Here is a 24429-nt window from a genome sequence, read left to right as displayed (position 1 = left end):
CAACCCACCGACAATTTTGCATCGGGCAACACGTCGATTGGACAGTCATACGCCCGATGCGGAGGCAACTGATCCGCCTCCTTCTTCCCAAACACATCAGCAAAGTCCACCAACTCCGCAGGTAGATCCAGGTTCACGGGCATCGCCACACTTCCTGCACAGGAATGCAAGCAATGGTTGACACACTTCCTATCAAGGAGCTGCACAGCTCCAGACGACCAGACAATCTGTGGATCATGGGCCTGTAGCCACTCCAAACCCAGCACCACCAGAAAATGAGGCACTGCAGCAACGTAAAACATGGCTTCCTCCACATGCTGCCCAATACGCATGCAAAGGGGTTTGGTTGCAGCAACCACAGGTCCCGAACAAAGGGGCCGACCATCAATTGTCTCCACCATTACTGGTGGGGATACCTGTTGCTGAGGAATGAACCACTGCTTGACAAAATGAGCATCCATGAAATTGGCTGTGGCCCCTGAGTCGACCAAAGCTGGGATCTCCACCGCTCCCACCCCAGGCACGAACACACTTGCTGGCAGCACAAGATGCTTCACCAATAGCGACTGTGGTGGAGATGTCGAAGATGTCTAAGGTGGCAAGGGTGGCAACGTTGGTGAAGATGGCGGGCCTATGGACTTAACACCCCGACCTGCAGCCCCCCGTCGGCTGAGCGATGCTCGTTTTCCACCATCACAGGTGTCGCTGCTATGGATGTCTTAACAGGACACTTGGCCGCAAAATGGCCTCGATTTCCACAATAGAGGCATAAACCATCAAGACGACGTCTATTCTTTTCTACTTGAGTCAGGCGAGGGCGACCAGCCCCCAACTGCATGGGTTCCTCCAAAGGCACTTCCACCAAGGGCGCCATCTTGCTGGAAACAGATATGGTCTCTGTCCGTCATCACATCCGTTGCAGCTGAAGTCAAAATGTGATGACCCGCAGTCTTTCAAAATAACCCAAAACCCAAAACATATATTAAAGTCCTGTAAAGGCTTCAACTTAACTTCACTATTTTATTAGGCACAGTTTAAAAGTCACAAAAGTAAATAATGAGGCAAGCAGAAAACCAAAACAAACTGCATTGATAAGAGTTCCGAAGGAAGCCAAGATAACTAATTATAAACTCCAGGAAAATAACTGAGAAAAGTCCAAGGGAAGAACGCCAGCAAAGATAAGCCTCTTTCAAGGTAAACACTAATTGACTTCAGCAATTCTAACTGCGCAGTTGCAAACCTATATACATAGCTCCCACCTGCAAGTCACGAGGAGGATCATGGTAATCTCCTCTTGAGTAGACCTCGCTTTTCCCTGATCCTCTGCTCCCTGCATGACCTAGGATGGATAGGGGATGGGCCTGACAATAGGCTTACAGAATATATGGAGAGCTAAACCCAAAAACAAACCAATATATGTTCTATTTGAATAGACATCAATCATGGTCGAGAATAGATATGGCATGCTTGTCGTCAGAAATGAGAACAGATGTCCAGGAGGTAGATATAGAAATAAACATATGGGCAGACCACAATCCGATAAAAATTACATGGAAGGGACAAAGGAAGAAACTGAGATGGACACTGAATCAAACTATTCTAAAAGATAAGGAGTTCACACAAACGATGGAAAAAGAAATGGATTTTTTTCTTTTTAAAAAATAGAAAAGAAGAAACATCAGTGCAAACTGTTTGGGACACGGCAAAAGCATACATGCAAGGATTAGCAGTAGCATATATAGCAAGAAAAAGTAAGAAAAAGAAACAACAGCAAAATACCTTACAAGAAGAGCTTAAGAAACTGGAAACAGAATTGCAGATTGATCCACAAAAAATAACATAAAAAAAAAGTTGAACTAATACAACATAAACTAAGCCTAATAGTATAAGATGAAATGGCACAAAAAATTAAAATGGCGAAACAAAACTATTTTGAAAATGCAAATAAGCCAGGTAGATGGCTAGCGTACAAGTTGAAAAAAGAGAAAGAGAAGAAAATGATATACAAACTGATAAATAAGAAGGGGACTCGTTATCACCAGAACAAAGACAAAAAGAAAATAATCTTCGAATTTTTTTAGGAAACTTTATAGTCAAGAAAAAGTCAGAGGTTACAATAATATGAATTGGCAGTTTATGACACTACAATTAAAATGTACGGACTTTGGTGAAAACTTCATAAACATGATCCAAGCAATATTTTCCAAACTAATGGCAAAAGTGATAGCAAATGGGGATATAACAGAAAATTTTAACATAAGCAAGGGCACAAGACAAGGATGTCCACTATCTCCTTTATTATTCATACTAACTTTGTAAGTCTTGCTTAGAAAGATCAGACAAGATCCAGAAATAAAAGGTTTGGAAATAAAAAAAGAACATTACAGAGTACAAGCATTTGCAGACCAAGTATTTATTCTGGAGGAAGCCCTAGAAACAGGACCCAAATTAATAAAATAATAGAAGAGTTTGGTGAAGTGGCAAGATTAAAAACAAACAAGAAAAAGACTTAGATGTTGACAAAGAATCTCACAAATAAACAGAAAAATGAACTGAGGTGGACATGCAGATAAGTAAAAAGATTAAATATTTGGGAATCTGGTTAATAGCAAGATGTACAGCCATTAAAGAAGACAACTACCTTAAATTAATACAACAATACAATACAATAAAAAACAATAAAAAACAATACAATAAAAAAGACTTGGGAAAGTGGAGAAATCTACAGTTGTTGGTCGGAAGGATAGTCACAACAAAAATGAATATCCTACTGAAAATGCTATTTTTTATTTCAAGCAATTCCGATAAAACTAGGAAAAAAGTTTTTTGAGGATTTAAACAAATTGATTTTAAAGTTTGTCCGGCAAGGCAAAAAAGCAAGAATCAAACTGAAAATGTTACAAGACACCAAAAATGGGGGGAGAATTGGACTACCAGATTGGGAGCTGTATTATCAGGCCTCAGCGCTCACATGGGCAAAAGAGTGGATAAATTTGAAGAACAAAAGAATATTGACTTTAGAAGAACACGACTTACAATTGGGGTGGCATGCATTTATGTTGTATGGGAAAAGTAAAAGAGGCATTGGTCTTACCTGATACACTCCTTCTTGTTGAAAGAGAATCCAGGAATGGGTTAACTCCGTCTTGTTCATTAGACTGAGTCTGACAAAGTTGTGTGAACATGACTCCCTTGCCAACAGTCCCCAGTTTTGATGAAGGCATAGTGACAGACTTGACATGTTTCTGGTGTGATTGTGGCCACTCCTGGACTCTGGTCTAGATGACCTCCAGGGTGGGGCTGGATTCTCTCAGCACACCAAGGAGTGTATCAGGTAAGACCAATGCCCCTTCTCCAGTGTGCTGACGAGAGAATCCAGGAATGGGACATACCAAAGCTGGCTTGTCCTTAAGGGCAGTGATCTGGTCCGGAGTCCCCAGTCCTGCATTCAACCTTTGGAGGATTCGCCTGCAGAAGGCCACTTCAGCCGATGCAAAGCCATCTATTTTATAGTGCCTTATGAATGGAGATGCAGAGGACCATGTCGCTGCTCTACAGATCTCATCAATAGAGGCCTGTGTCGCCCATGCTGCTATCGCGGCCGCACTTTTGGTGGATTGTGCTGTCACCCGCAGAGGCAGTGGGAAAGTCTAAAGCTCGTAGGCATTGGCGATGCATGGCCGTATCCCAACCCATGGTCGATGCCGTAACCCTGTGTCCCAGCGTAGAAGACTGGAAGGATAAGAACAGGAACTCTGTCCTCCTAAGAGAAGCAGTTCTCTTAATGTAGATACGGAGGGCCTTCCTAACATCCAAGGTGTGCCACTTTTTCTCCAGGGCATGGGATGGGTCCGGACAGAAGTCTTGTAAGATTATTTCCTGTGATCTGTGGAACAAGGAATTAACCTTGGGGAGAAAAGGATCCAACTGCAGAACCACCCTGTTTGAATGGAACACACACTGGTCCTTCCTTATAGAGAGGACCGCTAGTTCAGAGATCAGTCTGGCCCAGGTAATGGCCGCAAGGAAGGCTACCTTGCAGGCTGGCTGATCGTAACAGCTTGAAGGATGCAGAGGTGAGAGCTTGCAGGACCCTCAGCAGGTCCCAGGTGGGATATCTGTGCACAACCAGAGGCTTCAGGTTAGTGGCACCTTTAATAAACTGCGCACAACAGGGTGTTGAGTGAGGGACTCTAGATCTCCGCATGACAACACCGAAGACAGCACTGCCACCTGCCTGCGTATGGTGTTGGGGGACAGACATTTGTCCAGCCCTTCCTGAAGGAAGCCCAGGATCTGGGCCACCAATACAGATAAAGGATCAATGTGACCCTTGGAGCAGCAGTCACAAAAGGCCTACAATTCGAATCATAAATCCTGTTAGTGGATGGCTGTCTGGAGGCCTGGGTTTTCTGTATCACCCTGTTGGAGAAATAACCCCATCTCAGAACTGTCCGCTCAAGTGCCGGACAATCAGTTGCAGCCATTGCGGCTCCGGGTGGACCAGGACCCCCTGAGGGAGATTCTGTCCTGAGGAATCCTCCAGTCTGGATACCAACAGGCTGACCAGATTGGCAAACCAAGGCCATCTGGGCCAGTGGGAAGCCAGGAGCAGGACTTCCATTCTCTCTGCCAGGACCTTCCTGGTTAGGGTTCTGCTCTCTCTGCCAGCACCTTCCTGATTAGCCTTGGAATCAGGGGCAGAGGAGGAAAAGCATAGAATATCCCTCTTCTGCCCCCGGTGTTGGAAATCTGGTGTAAAACCTGTGCAGCTTGCTGTTTGTTAGGGTGGCAAACAGGTCCAGAATCGGGAAACTGAACCATTCCGATAGCTACCTGAACAGGTCTGGATGCAGGCGCCACTCTTGAGTGGTTGAATGTGGTTCTGTTGAGCCAGTGTGCCTGCACATTCAATGTCCCTGAGATATGTTCAGTTCCAATGGAGAGAAGATGCTTCTCCGCCCAGAGGCCCAATTGTTTGGCTTCTCACATGAGGGACCTGGAGTGGGTGTCCCCTTGGCAGCTGATATGGGCCTTAGTGGCTACACTGCCCATCAAAATGAGGATATGATAGCCCAAAATCGAGTCCTGGAACCTTCCAAGGGCCAGATGGACTGCCCTGAGTTCCAGTCAGTTTATGTTGTTCCCCAGGTCCTCCTGTGTCCAGTGCCCTGTGCCATCTGGGACTGGAAGTAGGCTCCCCTACCAAAGAGGTTGACATCTGTGCTGATAGTTAGACGGCTGGGCTCCTTAAAGGCACATTCCCTGGTTATGGGCCAAGACATCCACCACTGGAAGCAGCGAAGTACCCTTGGTGGAACCTGAACCCTGGCCGTTGAGTTGCTTCTGCCAGACATGTGGTAAGGCAGCAGAAACCACTGTAAGGTCCTGGCGTTCAGGCGTGCCCAGGGGACAATTTAGATGCAGGACATAATCTTACCCAAGAATTGGGAAAGAAGGGCCAGAGGGACTCTTCAGTCTGTTTGGATCTGATTCACTAAGGCCCTTATGCTGTCTGGGCACTCCTGAGACAGGTGAACCTGACACAACGAGGTGCCTATAACCGCCCCCAGGTGAAGTAGCCAAGTAGCAGGAGCCAAGTGACTTTTCTCAAAGTTGATGGAAAAGCTGCGGTCTTGAAGGACCCAGATCGTAAGTTGTAAATCCTCTGCTGCCTGAAGACGGGAGGAGGACTGAATCAAAATATTGTCCAGGTAGCATTGGACATGAATGGGCACTCCCTTGAGGTGCGCTGCCAGTAACTTGGTGAAAGTCCTGGGCGCAGAGGATAGGCCAAATGGGCCTTATATTAATAGTGTTGGCCTGCACAGTAGAACCTCAGGAACCGCCAGTAGGGTGGAAAGATGTGGAGGTGTATATATATATGTGTGTGTGTGTGTGTGTGTGTGTGTGTGTTATATATATATATATATATATATATATATATATATATATATATATATATATATATATATATATATATATATATGGATTTGGGAAAGATTGAAGTATCACAGGCAATGTTTCGATAAAAGTCTCATTCATCATCTTCAGGCTTGTGTCTTCAGCTCTGTGCTTCTCAGAGTAATGTGAGCTTGCAGAGAAGCACAGAGCCGCGGGAGAAAACCCAAAGATCCACATACAAATACCCGCGAGAACCTCAGAAAACACACACACACACACACACATATATGTATGTATGTATGTATGTATGTATATATGGGAAAATACCCGAACCAAGCCGGGTAACTATGACGTGGGAAAATACCCGAACAAAGCTGAAGGCCATATATATATATATGAATGATTATATTGTATATGAGAATAATGGTTATAATTACGGTGTGCGTAATATTATGTATATTCAAAAGAGATTGGATGTTGGTAGAATTACCTGAGATGCCCTTTCTATACACACTGCAAGAGAGTCCAGGATAGGGAAAAACTCCTCCTCCTGCGTCATTTATAGTCTGCCAAAGCCATAAAAGCCAGCCCCTGCTGCTGGCCCCCAGCTTTTCGGCAGACTTTTGACAGACGTGGTGTGTCTGAAAAATAAAACAGTGAGAAGCCCCCTCCCAAACCATGACCAGACGAACACAGAGTGGGGCTGGACTCTCTCGCGTGTATAGGAGTCTCAGGTAATTCTACCAACGCCCATTCTCATCCACGCTGCTATGAGAGTCCAGGATAGGGATATACCAACGTCTGCATATCCAAGGGAGGGCCTAGGTCTGGTCCCCAGTCCGACACTGGAAGAACCTGCTGAAGTACCCTCCTGCCAAAAGCTGCTTCTGCAGAGGCGAAGGAGTCCAGTCAGTAGTGCTGGATAAATGGAGGTGACACCCAGGTTGCTGCCCTGAAGATCTCCTCAATGGACGCCTGAGCCACCCAGGCTGTCGACGTGGCTGCACTCCTGATAAGTGGGATGTAAGCTTCTTGGGAACCGGGATAGATAAAGTCTCATATGCTGTGGAAATACAAGCCCTGATCCATCCATCTGCCCATCATGGATGGGGAAGCCTTGCTCCCTAAGGAAGTTGGTTGGAAGGACACAAACATCGCTTCCGTCTTGCAAAAAGTTGCAGTTTGTTTTACATATATACAGAGGGCTCTCCGCACATCCAACATATGCTACTTGTGTTCTAACTCATGTCGAGGCTTAGGTCAGAAGTCAGGTAGGATTAGTTTTTGTGCCCTGTGGAACCAGGAATTAGTGAAAAATGCACAAGTCCTGTCTCACAGAGAGCTGCCAACTCCGACACCATCCTGGCCGATGTGATGGCCACCAGGAAGAACACTTTGAGAGTCAAGAAGCAGAGACCCACTGACCTTAGAGGTTCAAATGGGGGTCCCGTCAGGGCCTGAGTACTTTTGGGCGGTCCCAAGTGGGATATCTATGAACTACCGGGGGATGCAAGTTTGAGGCTCTCCTTAAAAGCCTACATATTGATGGGTGGTAGGACAGAGAGTTATAATTATCCCATGACAACACTGAGGATAAGGCTGCAATCTGCCTGTGGTGTGTGTTTGGTGAAAGCCCTTTATCTAGACCTTCCTGTAAGAACACCAGCACATCAGAGACATTGGCTGATGAAGGAACTCGGTCAGCCTTAGAGCACCAACTGCAAAAGGCCCTCCATATGTGATTGGTGAATGGTTTACGTGATGCCTCAATGGTTTTTAATCACCTTATCGGGTAAGTTAGTCTCTTTCAGAGATTTCCACTCAAGCACCATGCGGCCAATTGGAACCACTGAGGTTCCAGGTGGAGTAAGGCCCTTGGCTGAGGGAAATCCTACTGGGTGGGATTCTCCACAGTCAAGCAACTGACAAGTTCACCAGGTCAGTGAACCAGGGCCACCTGGGCCAATGAGACACCAGGAATACCAGCTCTGCCTTCTCCTCCAACATCTTCCAAAGAATGGCCGGAATGATAGGAAGAGAGGGGAAGACGTAGAGGAGACCAGGAGGCCATCTGCTCTGAAGTGCATTGGTCCCCTCCACTCCCTGGGTAGAGAACCTGGTGAAGAATCTCTCTACCTGAGCAGTAGCAAATAGGGGTAGCAAATAGGTTGACTACTGAGGGATCGAACCTGTTGGACAGTTCCTGGAACAGGGATGAAGACACTACTCCAAGTGGTCGACCCTGGCTTGACTCAGCCAGTCAGCCTGGATGTTGTCGACCACTGAGATGTGATCTGCTCTGAGGGACAGAAAGTGTCTCTCTGCCCACAGCCCCAGATGTTCGGCCTCCTGCATCAAGGATTTGGAGTGGGTCCCCCCGTCTCCTGACATCGGCCTTGGCAGCTACATTGTCCATCATAATCAACACGTGGGACCCTGTCACCCTGCCCCGGAAATCTCTCAAAGCCAGAAAGATAGCCCTGAGTTTGAGCCAATTGATGGGGCGAGACCTGTCCGTCTGGGACCAATGACCCTGAGCTATCTCGCTTTGCAGATGTTCCCCCCAGTCATAGACTGGCATCTGTCATGATCATGAGTCTGTCTCGCTCCTTGAAAAAATGGCCTTTCCTGATGGCCTGGGACTGCCACCACCAGAAAGAACGAAAGACTGGTGGAGGAACTCAGACTCTGTTGGATGAGTGGCTGGTTCCTGCCCATTGAAATGGCAGCAGGAACCATTACAGTTTCCAGGCATGGAGTCGGGCCCATGGCACAATGTCCATACAGGAAATAATCTTTCTTAGGAGCTGGGATAGTAAAGACAGAGGAACTGTATGCTGCTGTCAAAATCCAGTTTATAAAGTTGTTCAGACTCTCTTGACGATCCGGGGAAAGGAAAACCTTGCAGAAGGTTGTGTTGATGACTGCCCCTAGGTGTAGGAGACAGATGGTTGTTAGAAGATGACTTTTGCCAAAGTTTATGGAAAAACCGTGTTCCTGCAGAATCCGTACCATGTTCTGAAGGTCGTCGTTGACGGATTGGGTTGAAGATGACTGAATCAGTATATCATCAAAGTAGCATTGGACCCTCACAGGGAGGGTGAATAGGAACGCTGCCAATGCCACCAGAAACTAGTTAAATACCCTGGGGGCCCATGAGAGGCGAAACAGAACGGCCCGATATTGATAGTGCTTGTTGTAGCAAAAACAAAGGAACTGGCTATGAAGGGGCCAGATCGAGATATGGAGGTATGCCTCCGAGAGGTCTATGGATGAGAGGAGGTCGCCCTCCCGAATGCTCTCCAGAATAGTCTGGAGGAACTGCATCTTGAAGCACCTGTAGGGAATGAACTTATTAAAGGGCTTGAGGTTGAGGATTGCCCTCTACCCCCCACCCCGAGGCCTTTGGGATCACAAAGAGCCGGCAGTAGAATCCCAGCCCCCGTTGATTCACTGGAACCACTTGGATGGCTTTTATGTCTACCATATGTTGAATGGCTGATTCCATGAGGGCCCATCTAGAACTGTCCTGAGAAACTGGACAGCAGAGAAAAAACCTCGGAGGAGGGGAGAGGAACTCAAGCTGAGGACCGATGGAAGGGAAAGGAGAGCAGTCATTTAGAGTATCGGAACGAATGGCCTCCTCTGCCTCAAAAGGGCCGTTTGCTGGAAAATTGCTGTTATCCGCCCGATCGATCAAGTTATTGCTCCTGGTGAGGAGGGAACGCCCTCTGGCCCCGAGGAAAATGGGTGTTGGACTCTGGCCGAAAGGAAGATGGACAGAAGTACGGAGCCTGACAAAAATCCGATCTCTTTACAGATAAAAGAATCTTCCTTTTGTACCTGGTTTTGACCAGGTATGGTTCCAGGGTGTCCCCATACACTCTCACCCGAGCTTCCATTTTCAACACAATTCTGCCTGCCAATTGCGCAGCCACAGAAGGTGTCTCACTGCCACCGAGGATGCCATTGCTTTTGATGCAAATTTTGCAGAGTTTAAGGTGTAAACTCTGCTGCAGCAATGATCTTATTCATGTCCTGGTGGGACCCGGTATCACTGGGAGGCAAATGATCTTGTAGTTGGCATAGCCAACGCAGAGAAGACCTTGTAAAGAAGGATGCTGTGGTGGAGGATCGGACTGCCCATACTGCGGCTTGATGAATGCACTTAAGAGTGTTTTGACCTCTTGTCATCAGTCTTAAGGACATCTTCTGGTTCTGTCAGAGTTCCAGGTGTGGAGACAGAGGCAACCACAGGAGCGTCAACTGGCGGCACTAGAAGGGCATTGGCCAAGGGCCTACATTATAAAAACACCTGTCATGGGATGAGGGCATGGCCCCGACCCTGGAGAGGTGTACTGTTCACGCACCAGATCTAAAAATAACTTGGGTGATAGAAGTACCTCAGCTTGAACAATTAGTTTTTTAAAATAAAGAATCGCCCTGGGGTGAAGGTTCCCACTTCATTAGATCCCAGCAGGGCAGTAATTAGGGCCTTGTGCAATAGAGATTTGAACAAGGATGACTTTAAAAGACCTGAAAAATGGGTTGTTTAGGCTTTAATCCCTCATCTTCTGATAGATTTGAATCTCTAACCTCCCCTTCTTCCTCCTCAGACATGGAGGAGTGACTTTGGTCTGAAGGATCCATAGAACCCTTTTCCTCATATTCCCCCCAATCAGAATTGAGTGGAAGAAAACCTTTGCTCAGGGGGCCTGGAAAACCCCTCTTCAGGAGGGACTACCTGAAGGAAAACAAGGGAAATACCTTGATCCCACCCCCAGAAGGTCAAAGGAGTTGGCCTTTATAGCTTTGGCAGACTCAGCTGGATGACATAGGAGGAGTCTTTCTCTATCCTGGACTCTCGTAGCAGCATGGAGGAGAATTGATAGATAGTACACAGCCGTTGCAGAAATGGAAATGTATAAAAAAGGAAAATGTATAATAAAAAATATTTTTTTTAAAAAAAATTGGGTGCTTTGGAAGCTTACCCAATTATTACAGGGGCACTTCAATTGCTCCCCATGTATCTCCTCCCTCATCTTTGTTCTTTTGGCCACTCTGTGATCCAATGGGCCCTGTCCTCAGTTGATGTTCACCATCTTCTTTCTGCTGCCAACAAAACATGGATAGCTTGGACCTTCCTATGCAGCTGCTGGCTGGGCCAGGCCTTTCTCTGAAGGTTATGTAGGCTATGTACACTCTTGTCCAAATCACCATGAAGGCCAAGCCAGATATGTACCAGTATCAAGAGGAAGACGGAGAACTGGGGTGGTAGGGCCAGTGGAGCAGAGGGCAGCAAAGGCAATGGAAGAAAGTGAAAGATGCCCAAAAGGATAAAGATGGGGGAGGAAGACAATTGGGGGGAGTTGAAGAGAAGATGTCTTATGGCGGCTTGGAACTGGAAGTAACCAAAGTAGGAATGAATTAGTTCAGGGTGGGCTCTTGCCTAACTATCACTGGTAACTATGGCAACTCAGACTGACAGAATTGCTGTTGCTAAGTGATGTGGTACTGCATCTTATCACCACATTGCTTAGTGATGAAATTCCAATCCCAATTACCATCATAACCCAAGCACTACCTATAAATATAAATGGAAATTCTGCATTTGGAAAAAGAACATAACTACATTTTACTACCTCCAATACTAGAATTAGATTCAGGTGCACATATCAGAGTAGATGATTTCTATATTATTAGAGAGGATCTGGGAGGAACCTATCTAATTCACACCTCATGTATTTGCTCTTTAGTTGTGTGGTATAGACTGCCTAGATCAAAGAGATAAGGTTTTCAGAAATTAGGTTATAGATAACCACTAAGTCTGGTAACAGATTTAAAGATCAGTTAATCAGATTGGTTTTTGGAGATCTTCTAATCCAACCCCCTGCTCAAGCATATACTAGGGGTGTTAAGTTCATGTTGTCACTGTGGCACCATGTGATATATCTGACTTCCCCCCCTTCATTAAACCAGGCATGGGTGTGGCCAGGTTGTGACACATCTGGCCCATGGGCCGGGAGTTTGACAGCCCTGCCCTATACCATTTCAGACAAGTGGCTGTCCAGTATCTTCTTAAAAACCTCCAGTGATGAAGCACCCATAACTTCTGATGGCAAGCTGTCCCACTGGTTAATTGTCTTTACTGTTAGGTTTCTCCTTAATTCTTGGTTGCTTCTTTCCTTGATTAATTTCCATCCAGTGTTTCTTGTCCTGCCCTCTGGTCCTTTGGAAAAGAAGTTGACCCCCTACTCTTTGTGGCAGCCTTTCAAATACTGGAATACTGCTATCATGTCCCCCTTCATTCCTCCTTTTCTCTAGACTAGCCAAACTCAAATCCTGCAACTGTTCATGTTTTAGTCTTCAGGCCTTTAATCATCTTAGTTGCTCTTCTCCGCACTTTTTCCAAAGTCTCAACATTAATATTAATAACAATATTGTTTCTACAACAAATACTATTGCTAAATAAATGATATCAATTTGTCTGAAAAATCTTCTGCAAATAGAGTTCAAAGAACAGCCAATTTTCCTAGGCCAAGCAACTCCAGCAAATTCAACCCAACAACAGATTGCAAGATTATGTAAGAAATATCTGAGTCCCAGAATTTCATGATGTGTAGCTTTGCCACTATGATGCTGAAATGCATGACTGTACTATTAGAAGTTGCACAAATCAGATTCTACATGGCAGGTGTGCCAGAAGGAAAGCCACAGACTAAAGTTTGCTCATTGATACCCAGGTAAAGACCAGAACTTCTGCAACAATGCTTTGGACAGAGCAGCAAAGATGGAGTGTGTTTGGTGAAAACCAAATACAGCATTTCATCAAAAGAACTTGATACCAATTGTAACCCATGGTGGTAGAAATGTTTGGAGTTTGGAGCCGCTTTGCTGCGTCAGGGTTTGGGCAGCTCATATTCACGGAATCTACTATGAATTTGTCATTGTCATGTTCTCAGGATCTTTGAGAACATGAGACTATGAAAACTGAAACTCAACCAAAAGTGACACTGACTAAACCAGGGTTTCTCAATCTCTGAGATGTACTTCCTTTGGGGAAGTGCAGAGAGTGTCCAGGTGAAATGTGAAGCAAATTTTAATTACCGTATTTGCCGGCGTATAAGACGACTGGGCGTATAAGACGAGCCCCCAACATTTCCACTCAAAATATAGTTTTTGTTATATACTCGCCGTATAAGACGACCCCCACTTGGAGGCATGCTTTTCAAGGCAAAAAAGTCGTCCATACGCCGGCAAATACGGTAAGTTGTAACACTTGGGGTATTCTGGATATAATTCTTGATTGACACCCCAACCCCTTTCCCCCAAACTTACAAAGCCACCAAAATGCTTTAGAGAGGCAGCTTCGCCTTTCTCAGGCTGGCACTCAATTCCTCTCCCTTTCTTTGTGACAGCCCCGCGTGCGTGCCATCGGGACTCCAAGGGTGGGGGATGGACAGCTGCCAACTCACTCACTCACTCACTCTCTCTCTCTCTCTCTCTCTCTCTCTCTCTCTCTGTGTGTGTGTGTGTGTGGTGTGGAGGGTAATTCCGCTATCTCTGGCCTCCGCTCGGTTTTAAAGTCGCTTGGCCGGTTCCCAAGTCGCAGCGCGCGCTGGCCGGGAGACGCGGCGCCGGGTGGAAGCTCGGTGCAGGGGAGGCAGATCTTTCTCTCTTAAGCGGGGAGGGGAGGAGGGGACAAGAGGAGGGACGGGACGGGACAGGGGCGGGAGGAGGGCGCTCGCCTTCTTCCACCGCCCACCGGACCCTTTTCTTCCCAAGGGGACCCTGGAAAGCAGCTCGGGAGCTGGGTGGCCCTGCCCAGCGGGGTCCCATCAGGAACTTCCTGAGGACATTCCCCCCGCCCAAGCACAGCCCTCCCGGTCTTTCAAAGAGGGAGGGAGAAGCGGGAGGAGCAAATTGCCGCCCCGCCCGCTGCCCAGAAGGAGGGGCGCCACAGTCCACCCCCACCACCTTCTCCCCCCCCCTGGGCCATTACGCGGCTCGGGGCTGGCTGGGCGGGCCCCGCCAGAGACCCTCCCGCTCCACCCCACCCCACCTCCAGATTGGCCTCAGCGCCCGAGCCGGGCGGAGGGTGGGTGGGTGGGTGGGTGGGAGGAGGAAGAGAGACTCGGCTGGGCTTGAAGGGGCCGCAGTGCGGAGCTCCGCCCGTCGCTCTTGCACGTGACAATGTATTCGCATGCGCATAAGACCCCCCCACTTGGAGGCATGTTTTTAGGCAAAAGTCGCTTATACGCGGCAAATACAGTACTTTGTTATAATAAATCTGTATTTCCCAAAGTCTGTCTTGTTCTCATGGTTCATTTGTGAGTTTTTTGGTGTTTGGATTTTTAGAAGAGATGTGTATATTAAAGGGTATGCTAAATGGAGGCAAAAACATCTATAATTGCAATGTTTTACTTTAATCAAATGGCACTCTGCTAATATTTCAATTTTCCAACTCTTGAAGTTTCATAGCCTTAAAATTTAGCAGAAACATATTAAGGTTAAGTGCAGTGTTTCAAGATTCCAAATATAGCAACAAATCATCTGTCCTTAACTTCTATTGTTTATCTAATGTAATGTAAGTTCAATTTAATAATAGAATTTATTTAAAAGCCAAAGTATTCAATAAGCTGCCAGCATACCACTCTAGTAATTTTAAAGAAATGTAATTCTTTACTATAGCCTTAGAATTTGTTAAAGATCAAATAAAGATAAAGAATTGACAACCATAGTCATTATGCCCCAAAACAGATAAAAGCAAATAATGCAATAAAATACATTTAATAAGTTCTACTTGGAGATCAAGTAGAATGAAATGAAACCACAGGTCTCAATATTGATTTTATTATCTTATTCACAAACTCTTCAATCACAATTTGAAATGTTTTATACAAAATACTATGGGATAAATAAAGTGCAGCTTTATAAACCAAAAGAAATCTAGGTTTTGAGACAAAAGAGGAAAAGGAATTAGATGAAAAATGAAATTTGGAACAAGCCACCTTGGTAGGAAAGGACAAAAGGCAACAGATACTGATGCAAAAGATAAATAGGACTATAATGTAGTTTATACATAGGAAATAAGATGAGGCATTCAAATAGAAAAAAACTATTTGAATCCTGAGCTATTGGAAATGGAGTTTAAAAAATTAATGGGGGAGGGCAACTGAGAAACAACAATTAGTGAAATGAATATAAAACAGAACAGATAGGGACAAATTCATTTTACAAATTTAACTAACCTGCATCCTTAAAAAAGTGCAAACTTAAATCATATACAGACAATAACCATTACAAAGATGTGAATGGATTTTGGAAGATTTTTATTATCAGTAAGAAAATATAATAAAAGGATCTAACAGGAAGAGAAACAAAAACTGAGTGAAATCAAATTTGATTAGTGCATTTCTAATTAAACACCACTCAGAAATATAAGGAGTCCTGTCACAGTAAGAGCTATTGGAATTTCAAGATGAATTAGCATCCTCATATGTATTACCATCAATTATTTGTGCAAGCTGCAAAATATATATACTAGCTGTACATCCCTTTATTGAATTCTTTGTTTCTATTTTTAGCAATATATTATTGTTACCAAGCAAACAAATCCATGTATAGTAATCAACAGGCATCAAGCTAACAAGATGACTTTATGCCTTTATTTCTGATTTGTAAAAAAAGCACTCCTAGCCTCCTTTGAGAAGCAGACAAGTTGCCCCAAAAGATATTATTAGGAGCTATGAATCATTTGCTGCAAAACCAAGATTTACTAGTCACACAGAGAATACCCATTTACTTTATCAATGTCATGATATGGTCCAACATGTATTCTAAATACTCTAAAATATATTCTAAATCTTCTGTTAATATGTAGCACTCCTTGGAAGACAATTTGAACTAGAACTTTTTCCCAGATTTGTGAAGTTTGTAGTAGAATATATACAGTTAATTATATTCACATCACATCTCATTTGTCAAAGGGATATGACATCTCATTCAGAAAGTGCACTATAAAAAGTGGTTCTTCTCTGCTTGTAAATTAGCAATAGTATGCCTTTTCAAATCTTGAAATAAAAATGTCAGATATACAGAAATCAAATAAAATTTGCATCCTGCACAGAATCGGTTCTAATGCAAAATCTGTACTTTCATCTTTTAGCATACTGTGCAAAAGATAAAATCTCCAGAAGCAGATTGAAGAATGAAACTTCCTTTTTTTCCTTCTGTAGTCTTTCTTTCAGAAAAGGACTACTAGATTCAGCAAATGCTAAAAGCAATGGTTAGGATATTGGAATTTTTAGGCACACATGTAACCCCTCTGAGAAACTGCAAAATGTGCAAAAAAAAAAACAGAGGACCATGTATACTTAAGTTAGTTTGAAAAGGCCCCCTACATAAAGCTTCTCAATGCTCTGTCCCATGCCTATCCTATTGATATTTTAATATCTTCCAATAGTCTATCAAGCTGCCGTGCTTATTTTTAGCTACAAAATAACTGATGTACTACCATTACTGATTTTTAAAAGGCATTATTTACAAAGCAAAGACCATTTGTCAACATAAAGCCATTCCAGAAACCCTACATAGCCAGATATATAGAAGGCATGTCTCTTAAAAACCATGCAAAATTATCTTTTCTGAAAACGGGGAAGGGCAGAGTGTTGAATAATGATGCTCCCTGGAAGCAAGGCAGTCTCTAATGTGCAGCTGGGCAAGATTACATTCTACAATGAAATAAGCCCAAGGATGCACGCAAGCCATGGGGAGCGTTTGGATGAAAATACAACCCCCCCCAGGCCATGCGCGTGGGGACGTCTCCATTGTGTTGGAGGGATGGGAAAAGTCTGCAGGTGGAAAAAGAGGGACAAGAGCGGACTTCCGGCTAGAGAACGACGCGGCCGTTACAGACCGAGGACGATGGCCTTCTCCTGCCCCCCCCCCTCCCCCCCAAATCCCTTGTAAACCATTCTGGCCGAGTCTGCTGGGCGGAAAGTTCTCCCTGGACCCGGAACTTTGCAAAGTGAGATCCCTATTTCTCCCTCTCATCCGGGAATGGCTCTCCGTTTGCAGCCAATCTCATCACCTGCTCTGGAGCCCGTGGGCTGAAAGGGAGCCATCAACGTCCGCGGCTCGTCTCTGCAGCAGAACCTGTAGACCCAGACTCTTTCCTAGGCTGCCTGGCCACCATCCAGCCACCCCTCGGCGGGGGGGGCAAAGCAAAAGCCCACGTAGGAAGCCCCCTCACCGCTCGTAAAGACCAGATCGCGCCCGCGTTGGGAAAGACACACACAAGACACAGCAAGAGAGAGCCGGGACAGGAACTTCTTTGGGCCGCCGGCGCTGCCATCTGCTTCCAGGCCGGAAAGTTTTGGAAGCGGCGAGAAGGGAGGCGCAAGAGCCCCGCCGGACGCTGGCGGGAGGGCGGGCGACGAGGAGTGAGAACAGCCGTTGTTATGGCAACGCCAAGGAGGGGAGGGAGGGGAACTTCAAATCCCAACCGTCAACGCCGACTGGCTTTCCTTCTTAAAGGGGCCAGCGCACTCTCGTCCGGCTGCTCAGGACAAAAGGGATGGCGCCCAAGCGGAGGCAGCCGAACCGAGGGCCGTAGACTGGATCGGCAACGGCCGCCTGCCTTTCTCGGCCCGGTTTTGCGGAGAATGACCGCAGCAGCGGCGGCGCCGGGGGTCAGTCCCTATGCTCAGCCCGCGTCCGCCCTCCCGCGCCGGGGTTAGCCCGGCCTTCCTTACCCACACAGTGCATAAGCCGGTGCCGCCAGGAGTCGAGCTCTCGGCGGACGCCCCGGCGCTCCGCCGTGCAGCGGGGGCTCCGGCACTGCGAGGCGCCCGGAGCGGGAGCCGCGGCGGCCATTCCGTTTGTTCCCTTTTCCAACTGCCACTGACCTCACGCCCGTCATTTGCATGCGGGAGCGCGCGCGTCCCTGCAGGCCCCGCCCCGCCCGGCGCGCGCGCGTATTTCACCCCCACCCTCGGGAGGGGGACGCCATTCCCGCTGCTGGCGGTGACAAGCTAAGGCTAGCAAGAGCAGGACCAGCACTGAAGGGCGCCAAACAGAGGCAGGTAGACAGACCCTGGCGGAAGCTTCATTCATTGATGGGACGCTTAATTAGCGCCGACTTTTCCCTGCCCTTAGACGCAGCCTCTCCGGGACGATCTTTCCCCACCCTGATCTTTTCCAAGTTGAACCCCATAGCCCGCTGCACCTGAGCCATCCACCTTCCTGCTATGAGTCATCTACCCTCCCTTCTGCCTTTCCTAGAATATAAACCGCTTCTTCATGCTGATTATGTGCCGTCAAGTAGTGGCCGACTCCTAGCAACCAGATCGATTTTCTTTATCCCTAATCTGCCTCTTCGGGTCTCCCAAAAATGCACATCACCCCTGTAACTGAGTCTATTCACCTCACCCTCTTTACTTCCAGAGAGCTGGCTCTTTGCATTGATTGATGATATGCCACCAAATCATTTGGTGCTAGTAACCTACAAACCACATAGATTTTATCCAGGACAATCGGTCCCTAACGTGACCACTGTAACTCAAGGGTCTTCAAACTTGGCAAGTTTAAGACTTGTGGACTTCAACTCCCAGAATTCCTGAACTAATATAACTGGAGGAGGGATTCTGGGAGTTGAAGTCCACGAGTCTTAAAGCTGTGTAACTGAATCCTTCCACCTTGCTGCTGGTGGCCCTTTCATTTCTTTTCCCCATCTTTCCCAGAATTATGGACTTCTCCAGAAAGTTAGGTCTTCTTGTGGATTGATTATATGCCATCAATTTGAGGTGAACTCTTAGTGACTACATAGTTAGCTTTCCTCCAGTATGATTTGTCACTATTCTGGTCCTTCATAACTTCCAACTGTGCCCTAATTGCTCCTGTATCTGAACACATCTACCCTGCTGTTGGTGCTCATCCTCTTCCTTTTACTCTTTCTCAGCATTAGAGCCTTCCCTGGAGCAATAGCATTAGACCATAAGTTTTAGTCCCAAATTAGCCATGAAAACCAGCTGGGTGACTTTGAGCCAGGCACTCTCTCTCACTCGCCTCACAGGAGTTGTGGGGAAAATAGGAAGATGTGATGGATATGTTGACCACCTTGAGTATTTGTAAAAATAATAAAGTTGGGATATAAATAAATAAATCTCTTTGCAATAACATAGATAGATTTGATAATCTATCCCTATTCTGGTCTTTTGTTTGTTCTTGTGATGCACTCATTGCTGCTGTAAACTAGTTCCCCTTGCTGCTGATGGTCATATTCTCATTTCTTCCAGGACTTAGGCTTCTCCAGAGAGAGCTAGGTCTTTGTATAATGGGTCCAAAAGTAGAATAATTTGAGCCTAGTCATTTGTTTGATAAGATTGGATATTAGAAAAGAATCAGTCTCTAACAGAAAGCACCACTGGATGAAGTTAACCAAGAAGATAGAAGGAATGGACCATTTTTCAAACTTACGACTATTGTAGCAGTGGTGGGATTCAATTATTTTTTACTACTGGTTCTGTGGGCGTGGCTTGGTGGGCGTGGCAGAGGAAAGATACTGTAAAACCTCCACTCAGAAGTGGTATTTGCCGGTTCTCCGAACTACTCAAAATTTCTGCTATCGGTTCTCCAGAACTGGTCAGAACCTGCTGAATACCACCTCTGCATTGTAGTATTCCCCATGGCCACATGATTTACATTTGGATGCTTGACAATCAACTCACATTTATGGCAATTGCAATGTCCTAGAGCAGTGATGGCTAACCTTTTCGTTGTTGCATGCCGAAAGTGTGTGCGTATGCGTGCATAATGCAGTGTGTGCGTGACCCCCTGCCACCTGCACATGCATGCATGACCCCCTCACACTCCCCACGCCCTCTGCACATGCATGCACGACCTCCCCCTGCCTGCATGTGGCCCAAGCCCATGCGCATGCGCGTGCATCTCCCATGTGCACGTGCAGCAGATACCCAACAATCAGTTGGCTGGTGGGATGCACACAGGCATGCGCAGTGGACATGATCTGGGGTGACGGCTCGCATGCCGGCAGAGATGGCTCTGCATGCCACTTCTGGCATACATGCCATAGGTTCACCATCACAATCCTAGAGTCATATGATCCCCTTTTTGCAACCTTCTGCTGAGAAAAGTCAATGGGGAAACCAGGTTCACTTAACAACTGTGTTACTAACTTAATATCTGCAGTGATTCACTAACAACTGAGACAATAAACGTCACAAAATGGGGCAAAACTCACTTAACAAATTCCCCACTTAACAATATAAATGTTGGACTCAATTGTGGTCATAAGTTGAGGAGTTGTGCCCATGCTGAAGCAGAATTCGTTTTTAGCAGAAATTGGTATCTTTATTAATATACAATTAAACCTCTACAATAAGCTCTAGAGATGAAGCTGCACTGGAAGACAACTCACAAACTTCATTTGACTTAGCTGGCAAGAGTAAGCTGTGGTAGTAGTATAGCACTGGTGGTGCAGTCATTTTAATGGTCCCCAGTCGGTTTCCAGATTCAATTCAAAATTATGTTTTTAACCTATAAATTTGAATATGGGTTAGCTGAAGATCTTCAAGATCCAAGCTAGAATTTTCCCACCCTGACTGTGCAGGGTACATTCTGGAAGGTAAAGGAGAGGAGTCAGCTGCAATATTAGAAATAACTTGCGTACCAAGATTTGTTTAGCCCAGACTTTCTGGCCTTACATAATGTTGACTATCCAAGTGATCTCATTCTGATGAGTTGTTTGGGCAGAAGTTTTCATCCTGAGGTGCCTTTGGAGAATTTGTTCATTTTTAATGTATGTATTATTTGTTCCAAATATTATGTTTGTATGTTGATTGTATGAGTTCATAAAAGTTATTTTTTGTAAATATCTTGAAGTCATCAAGAGGTGGCATACAAGCTATTATAAGTTAGTAAATAAACATAAGAAATAAAGATTGTGTTTATTATTAAACTCATGAGGCCAAGCTTCAGGGACTCACTCATGGTTCCAATGATAGCCAGGTCTTTAAATAGGTCAGTGGATAAAGATAAGAGGCTATTAACAAGCCTATTGTGAAATGATCACAGCATCTATGAGAATTACTTCTTAGGAATGGGACATTGGATTGAGATTTCAGGATAGCTTACTATAGAATTACTTGTAATAATATCTGCATTGCAAATGGCAAAGTACATTTCACAGGCTTACACTTATTTTGGCTGAAGGAGGGGAAAGAATCGGGTTACTTTAAGTGTAGATCTCATGCAACCATTAAGTTGTGATATTGAGCCTCCTATAACGGGATATTTCTCAGGTGCACCTGTACCTTTGAAACATGCCCTTATTTGTGCACCTGCTCAGTCTTAATATTTTCATCTGCTGTAAAGTAATCCTATTTTTTAAGGTGACTCCATCAGCAGGATTCTGTGTTTCCTTATGGTCCCATGATTTCATTATTAATTGTGGCAGTTTTGTTTGGTTTTTAAGTTTATTATTGTCATTCAGCCTCCAGTTGTAACATGGGCGCTATACAAATTAAGTACATAAATAATGAAGTAACGCTGTGAATTTCATTGCAAATTATACTTTAGAGCACAGGTGTCAAACTCGATCACATCACATGAAATATCATAACATTTTTTGCCTTTGTGGAGGTGGGATGGAGACGCATCCAGCCTGCAGGCCACCAGTTTATATCCCTAAGTATAAGAAGATTATACATGGTATCTCCTACAGCCCTTGAAAGCAACTGTGTCCCTTATATTACATGCAACTACAGAGGGACTTTTATAGTGAGATAGGCAGCATAAAAATATAATGAAGAAATCCTGTGAAGAAATGCAGCATCTACTTTAATATTTTGTAGACAATACTATGCTAGCGGTCTTGTCTGCTTGCACCACTTCTTCTTAAGTATTTTCAAAATGTAGCACATCCCTTGTATACTAGGTTAGGGTAGCTGAAAGGGCGAGGGAGAGAGAGAGAGAGAGAGACAGAACTATAAGTCAGTAGAAAAGCTGACAAAAGATTATTTTTAGTGAGAGAGAGAGAAAGAGAGAAATGTAAGTCAGTATAAAAGGTGATATATGATTGGGGGTATCACCTATACTAACTGTACTCATTTTAGAATAGCTTTGTAAATTTGTGTTGCTCCTGGATCTAGATCCAGAATTGATTCTATTAGTTGGGACCAAGATAATTAAAGGACCACTTTATTCTCTACATTCTATGCACAATTATTAGGCAGGTTGTATTTTGGAGGATTAATTTTATTATTGAACAACTACAGTGTTCTTGGTCAATCCAAAATGTTAATAAACCTCAAACCTGAACATTTAAGAAAGTAAAAGTAAGGTTTTGGCTTTCTTAGGAGAATATCTGCACAATTATAGGGCAACTATTAGCATGCAGAATTATTATGCAACTAAATGAAAAATAAAAAATTGCCCATCTCACTTGTTTATTTGCATCTGTTAAAGTGAGAATAATAAACAACTCAAAATGTACAAATAAATATTTCTGACATTTCACACCAAATCAGTGACCAATATAGCTATCCTTCTTTTCAGTAACAGCCATAAGCCTTTCATTCATTATATCTGTCAGTTTCTTGATCTGTTAACGATCAACTTTTTGTGCAGCAGCAACCACAGCCTCCCAGACACTGTTCAGAGAGATGTACTGTTTTCCTTCACCATAAATCTTCCATTTAGGAAAGGCTGACAAGTTCTCATTTGGGTTTAGGTCAGGTGAGGAAGGAGGCCATGTCATTATTCTTTAAGGCCTTTACCGGCTAGCCATGCAATGGAGTACTTTGATGCATGCGAACTTTTGGCTGCACACAAGGAAAACAGCAGAAATCTTTCTCTCATATTCTCTCCTCCAAACTCTGCCAGAAATGAGTCTTCATGAGATTCATCAAGCCAACTCAGCCTCTTAGAGCAGGACCCTGCAAGGCTTGTTGTTATTGCACATGTGAATGGCAGCACCGCTACAAGCTTCATTACATTACACTGGCGCAGCTAGTGTTCTGCCGCTCGTGGCTGCGCCAGTATGTCGAACTTCACACTGCAAGGCTTGTGCTATTAAGTCCAAGTGGTGGCACTGCTGTGAAGTTTGACATACCAACACAGCCGCAAGCGGTAGAATGCCAGCTGCGCCAGTGTGATGAAGTTCATGGCAGTGCTGCCATTCACATGTGCAATAACAACAAGCCTTGCAGGGTTCTGCTCCAAAAGGCCGGCACATTCTCACAAAGACTCATTTCTGGTGGAGCTTGGAGGAGAGAAAGAAAGATTTCTGCTGCTTCTCCTTTCCTTGTGTGCAGCCAAAAGTTTGCAAAAGGCAGCAAGGTAAAATGCCAAACTCAACCCATACCCATACCTCATGTATGGGCTGCCCCCGGTATGTGCTGTATGGCTGGGATAGAGTTAGGATGAGTCCTGTGCGTCTCCCACCTCCGTCCGCTTCACCTTGGCTGGGTGGCAGGCACTAGAAGGGTGCTGTCCTAAAGCCTCCCCACCCTTGTTTGGGTGGACGGTGCCTGGCAGGCCCAGGTGTGGTGGGCAGGCAGGGGCGGGTGGAGCAGCTGCATGGCTCCCTCAAGTTGCGGGGATTTGGGCAGCACTTATGTGACTGGGATTCCAATTAGTCTCTGCACCTTGTTTTTCCAACTAGTTCAAGGAAAATTGTTGGTGAGAAAACTGAATTCTCAACTTTTAAGTAAAGTATAAGAACTGGTTTGGAAGATATCATTGAGGCTTCATCAATAATCAAACATATTTTGTGAGTTTTTTCAATAATTTTAGTAAATAAATGTTTTCTAATGTCTTTTGCACTGAAATCAACTATTTACATTGCAGTTTTACTTGAATGCAATTCTATTCCCAGATCTAATCCATTTTTAATTTGCAATTCTATCTCCTGTGTCTTAAAATGGTTTGCATCTTTGTGCCAGATTGTAAATTATATTAAATACTCTACAAGTACTACCTAAATATTTTCAGTCATCTTGTACAGTCCATCCTGCTCACATTGCTTTAACTTCTCTGTACAAACCATGTGAGCTTTAGATGAGAAATGCTCTTTCATTTTTTCCCCTAAGAGACGCTTGTTGCACCTCTTTAGTCTTCCCTGCTGCCTCAATTTGGAAATGTTTCCATTCCTTTGCTATGTGAACATTTTTTTCTTTTGTTGCAATCTCAATTTTTTGGCAATACTTGCAACAACCTTTTGGGTGGAAACTTCCAGTCAATCATATTTCTCCTTAAAGTTAGGGTACTGCTGCAATGTCTAGCAATCGGGAAGATTGCTTTCAATGTCCAACTCAGTTCTTTTAGTAGTTGATGTGCTGCTTTCCCCAGACTCCGACGGTTGTCATTATGACTCTTTTGGATCTCCTTTTGTTTTCTTACCAAAGAAAGCAGACAAACTCAGTTGCCTTTTCATCTTGGTAAGCTACTGCAAAAAAAACCACAACAATGTTGTGGTTTGGACTGTTGTAAGTTGAGTGGTGA

General features: G+C 44.9%; 1 protein-coding gene across 4 annotated transcripts in view; it reads right to left on the bottom strand.

Moving 5' to 3' along the window:
• Positions 1 to 17810, bottom strand: part of LCORL (ligand dependent nuclear receptor corepressor like) — an 86731-nt gene extending 68921 nt beyond the window's left edge. For 2 of the 4 annotated variants that reach the window (XM_026678839.2, XM_026678842.2), the window contains exon 1: positions 17661 to 17810. In XM_026678839.2, the coding sequence (XP_026534624.2) occupies positions 17661 to 17781 (121 nt within the window). In that variant the 5' untranslated portion in view covers positions 17782 to 17810. The remainder of the gene's footprint in view (positions 1 to 17660) is intronic. The other 2 variants (XM_026678840.2, XM_087963357.1) reach the window with 1 other exon arrangement.
• Between the last annotated feature and the right edge of the window lie 6619 nt (positions 17811 to 24429).

The sequence above is a fragment of the Notechis scutatus genome, chromosome 4 (assembly GCF_049901735.1).
Source record: "Notechis scutatus isolate UNSWTSFEM ecotype Mainland chromosome 4, rNotScu1.2, whole genome shotgun sequence".
Taxonomy (NCBI): domain Eukaryota; kingdom Metazoa; phylum Chordata; class Lepidosauria; order Squamata; family Elapidae; genus Notechis; species Notechis scutatus.
This window is presented reverse-complemented; position numbering and strand designations above follow the sequence as displayed.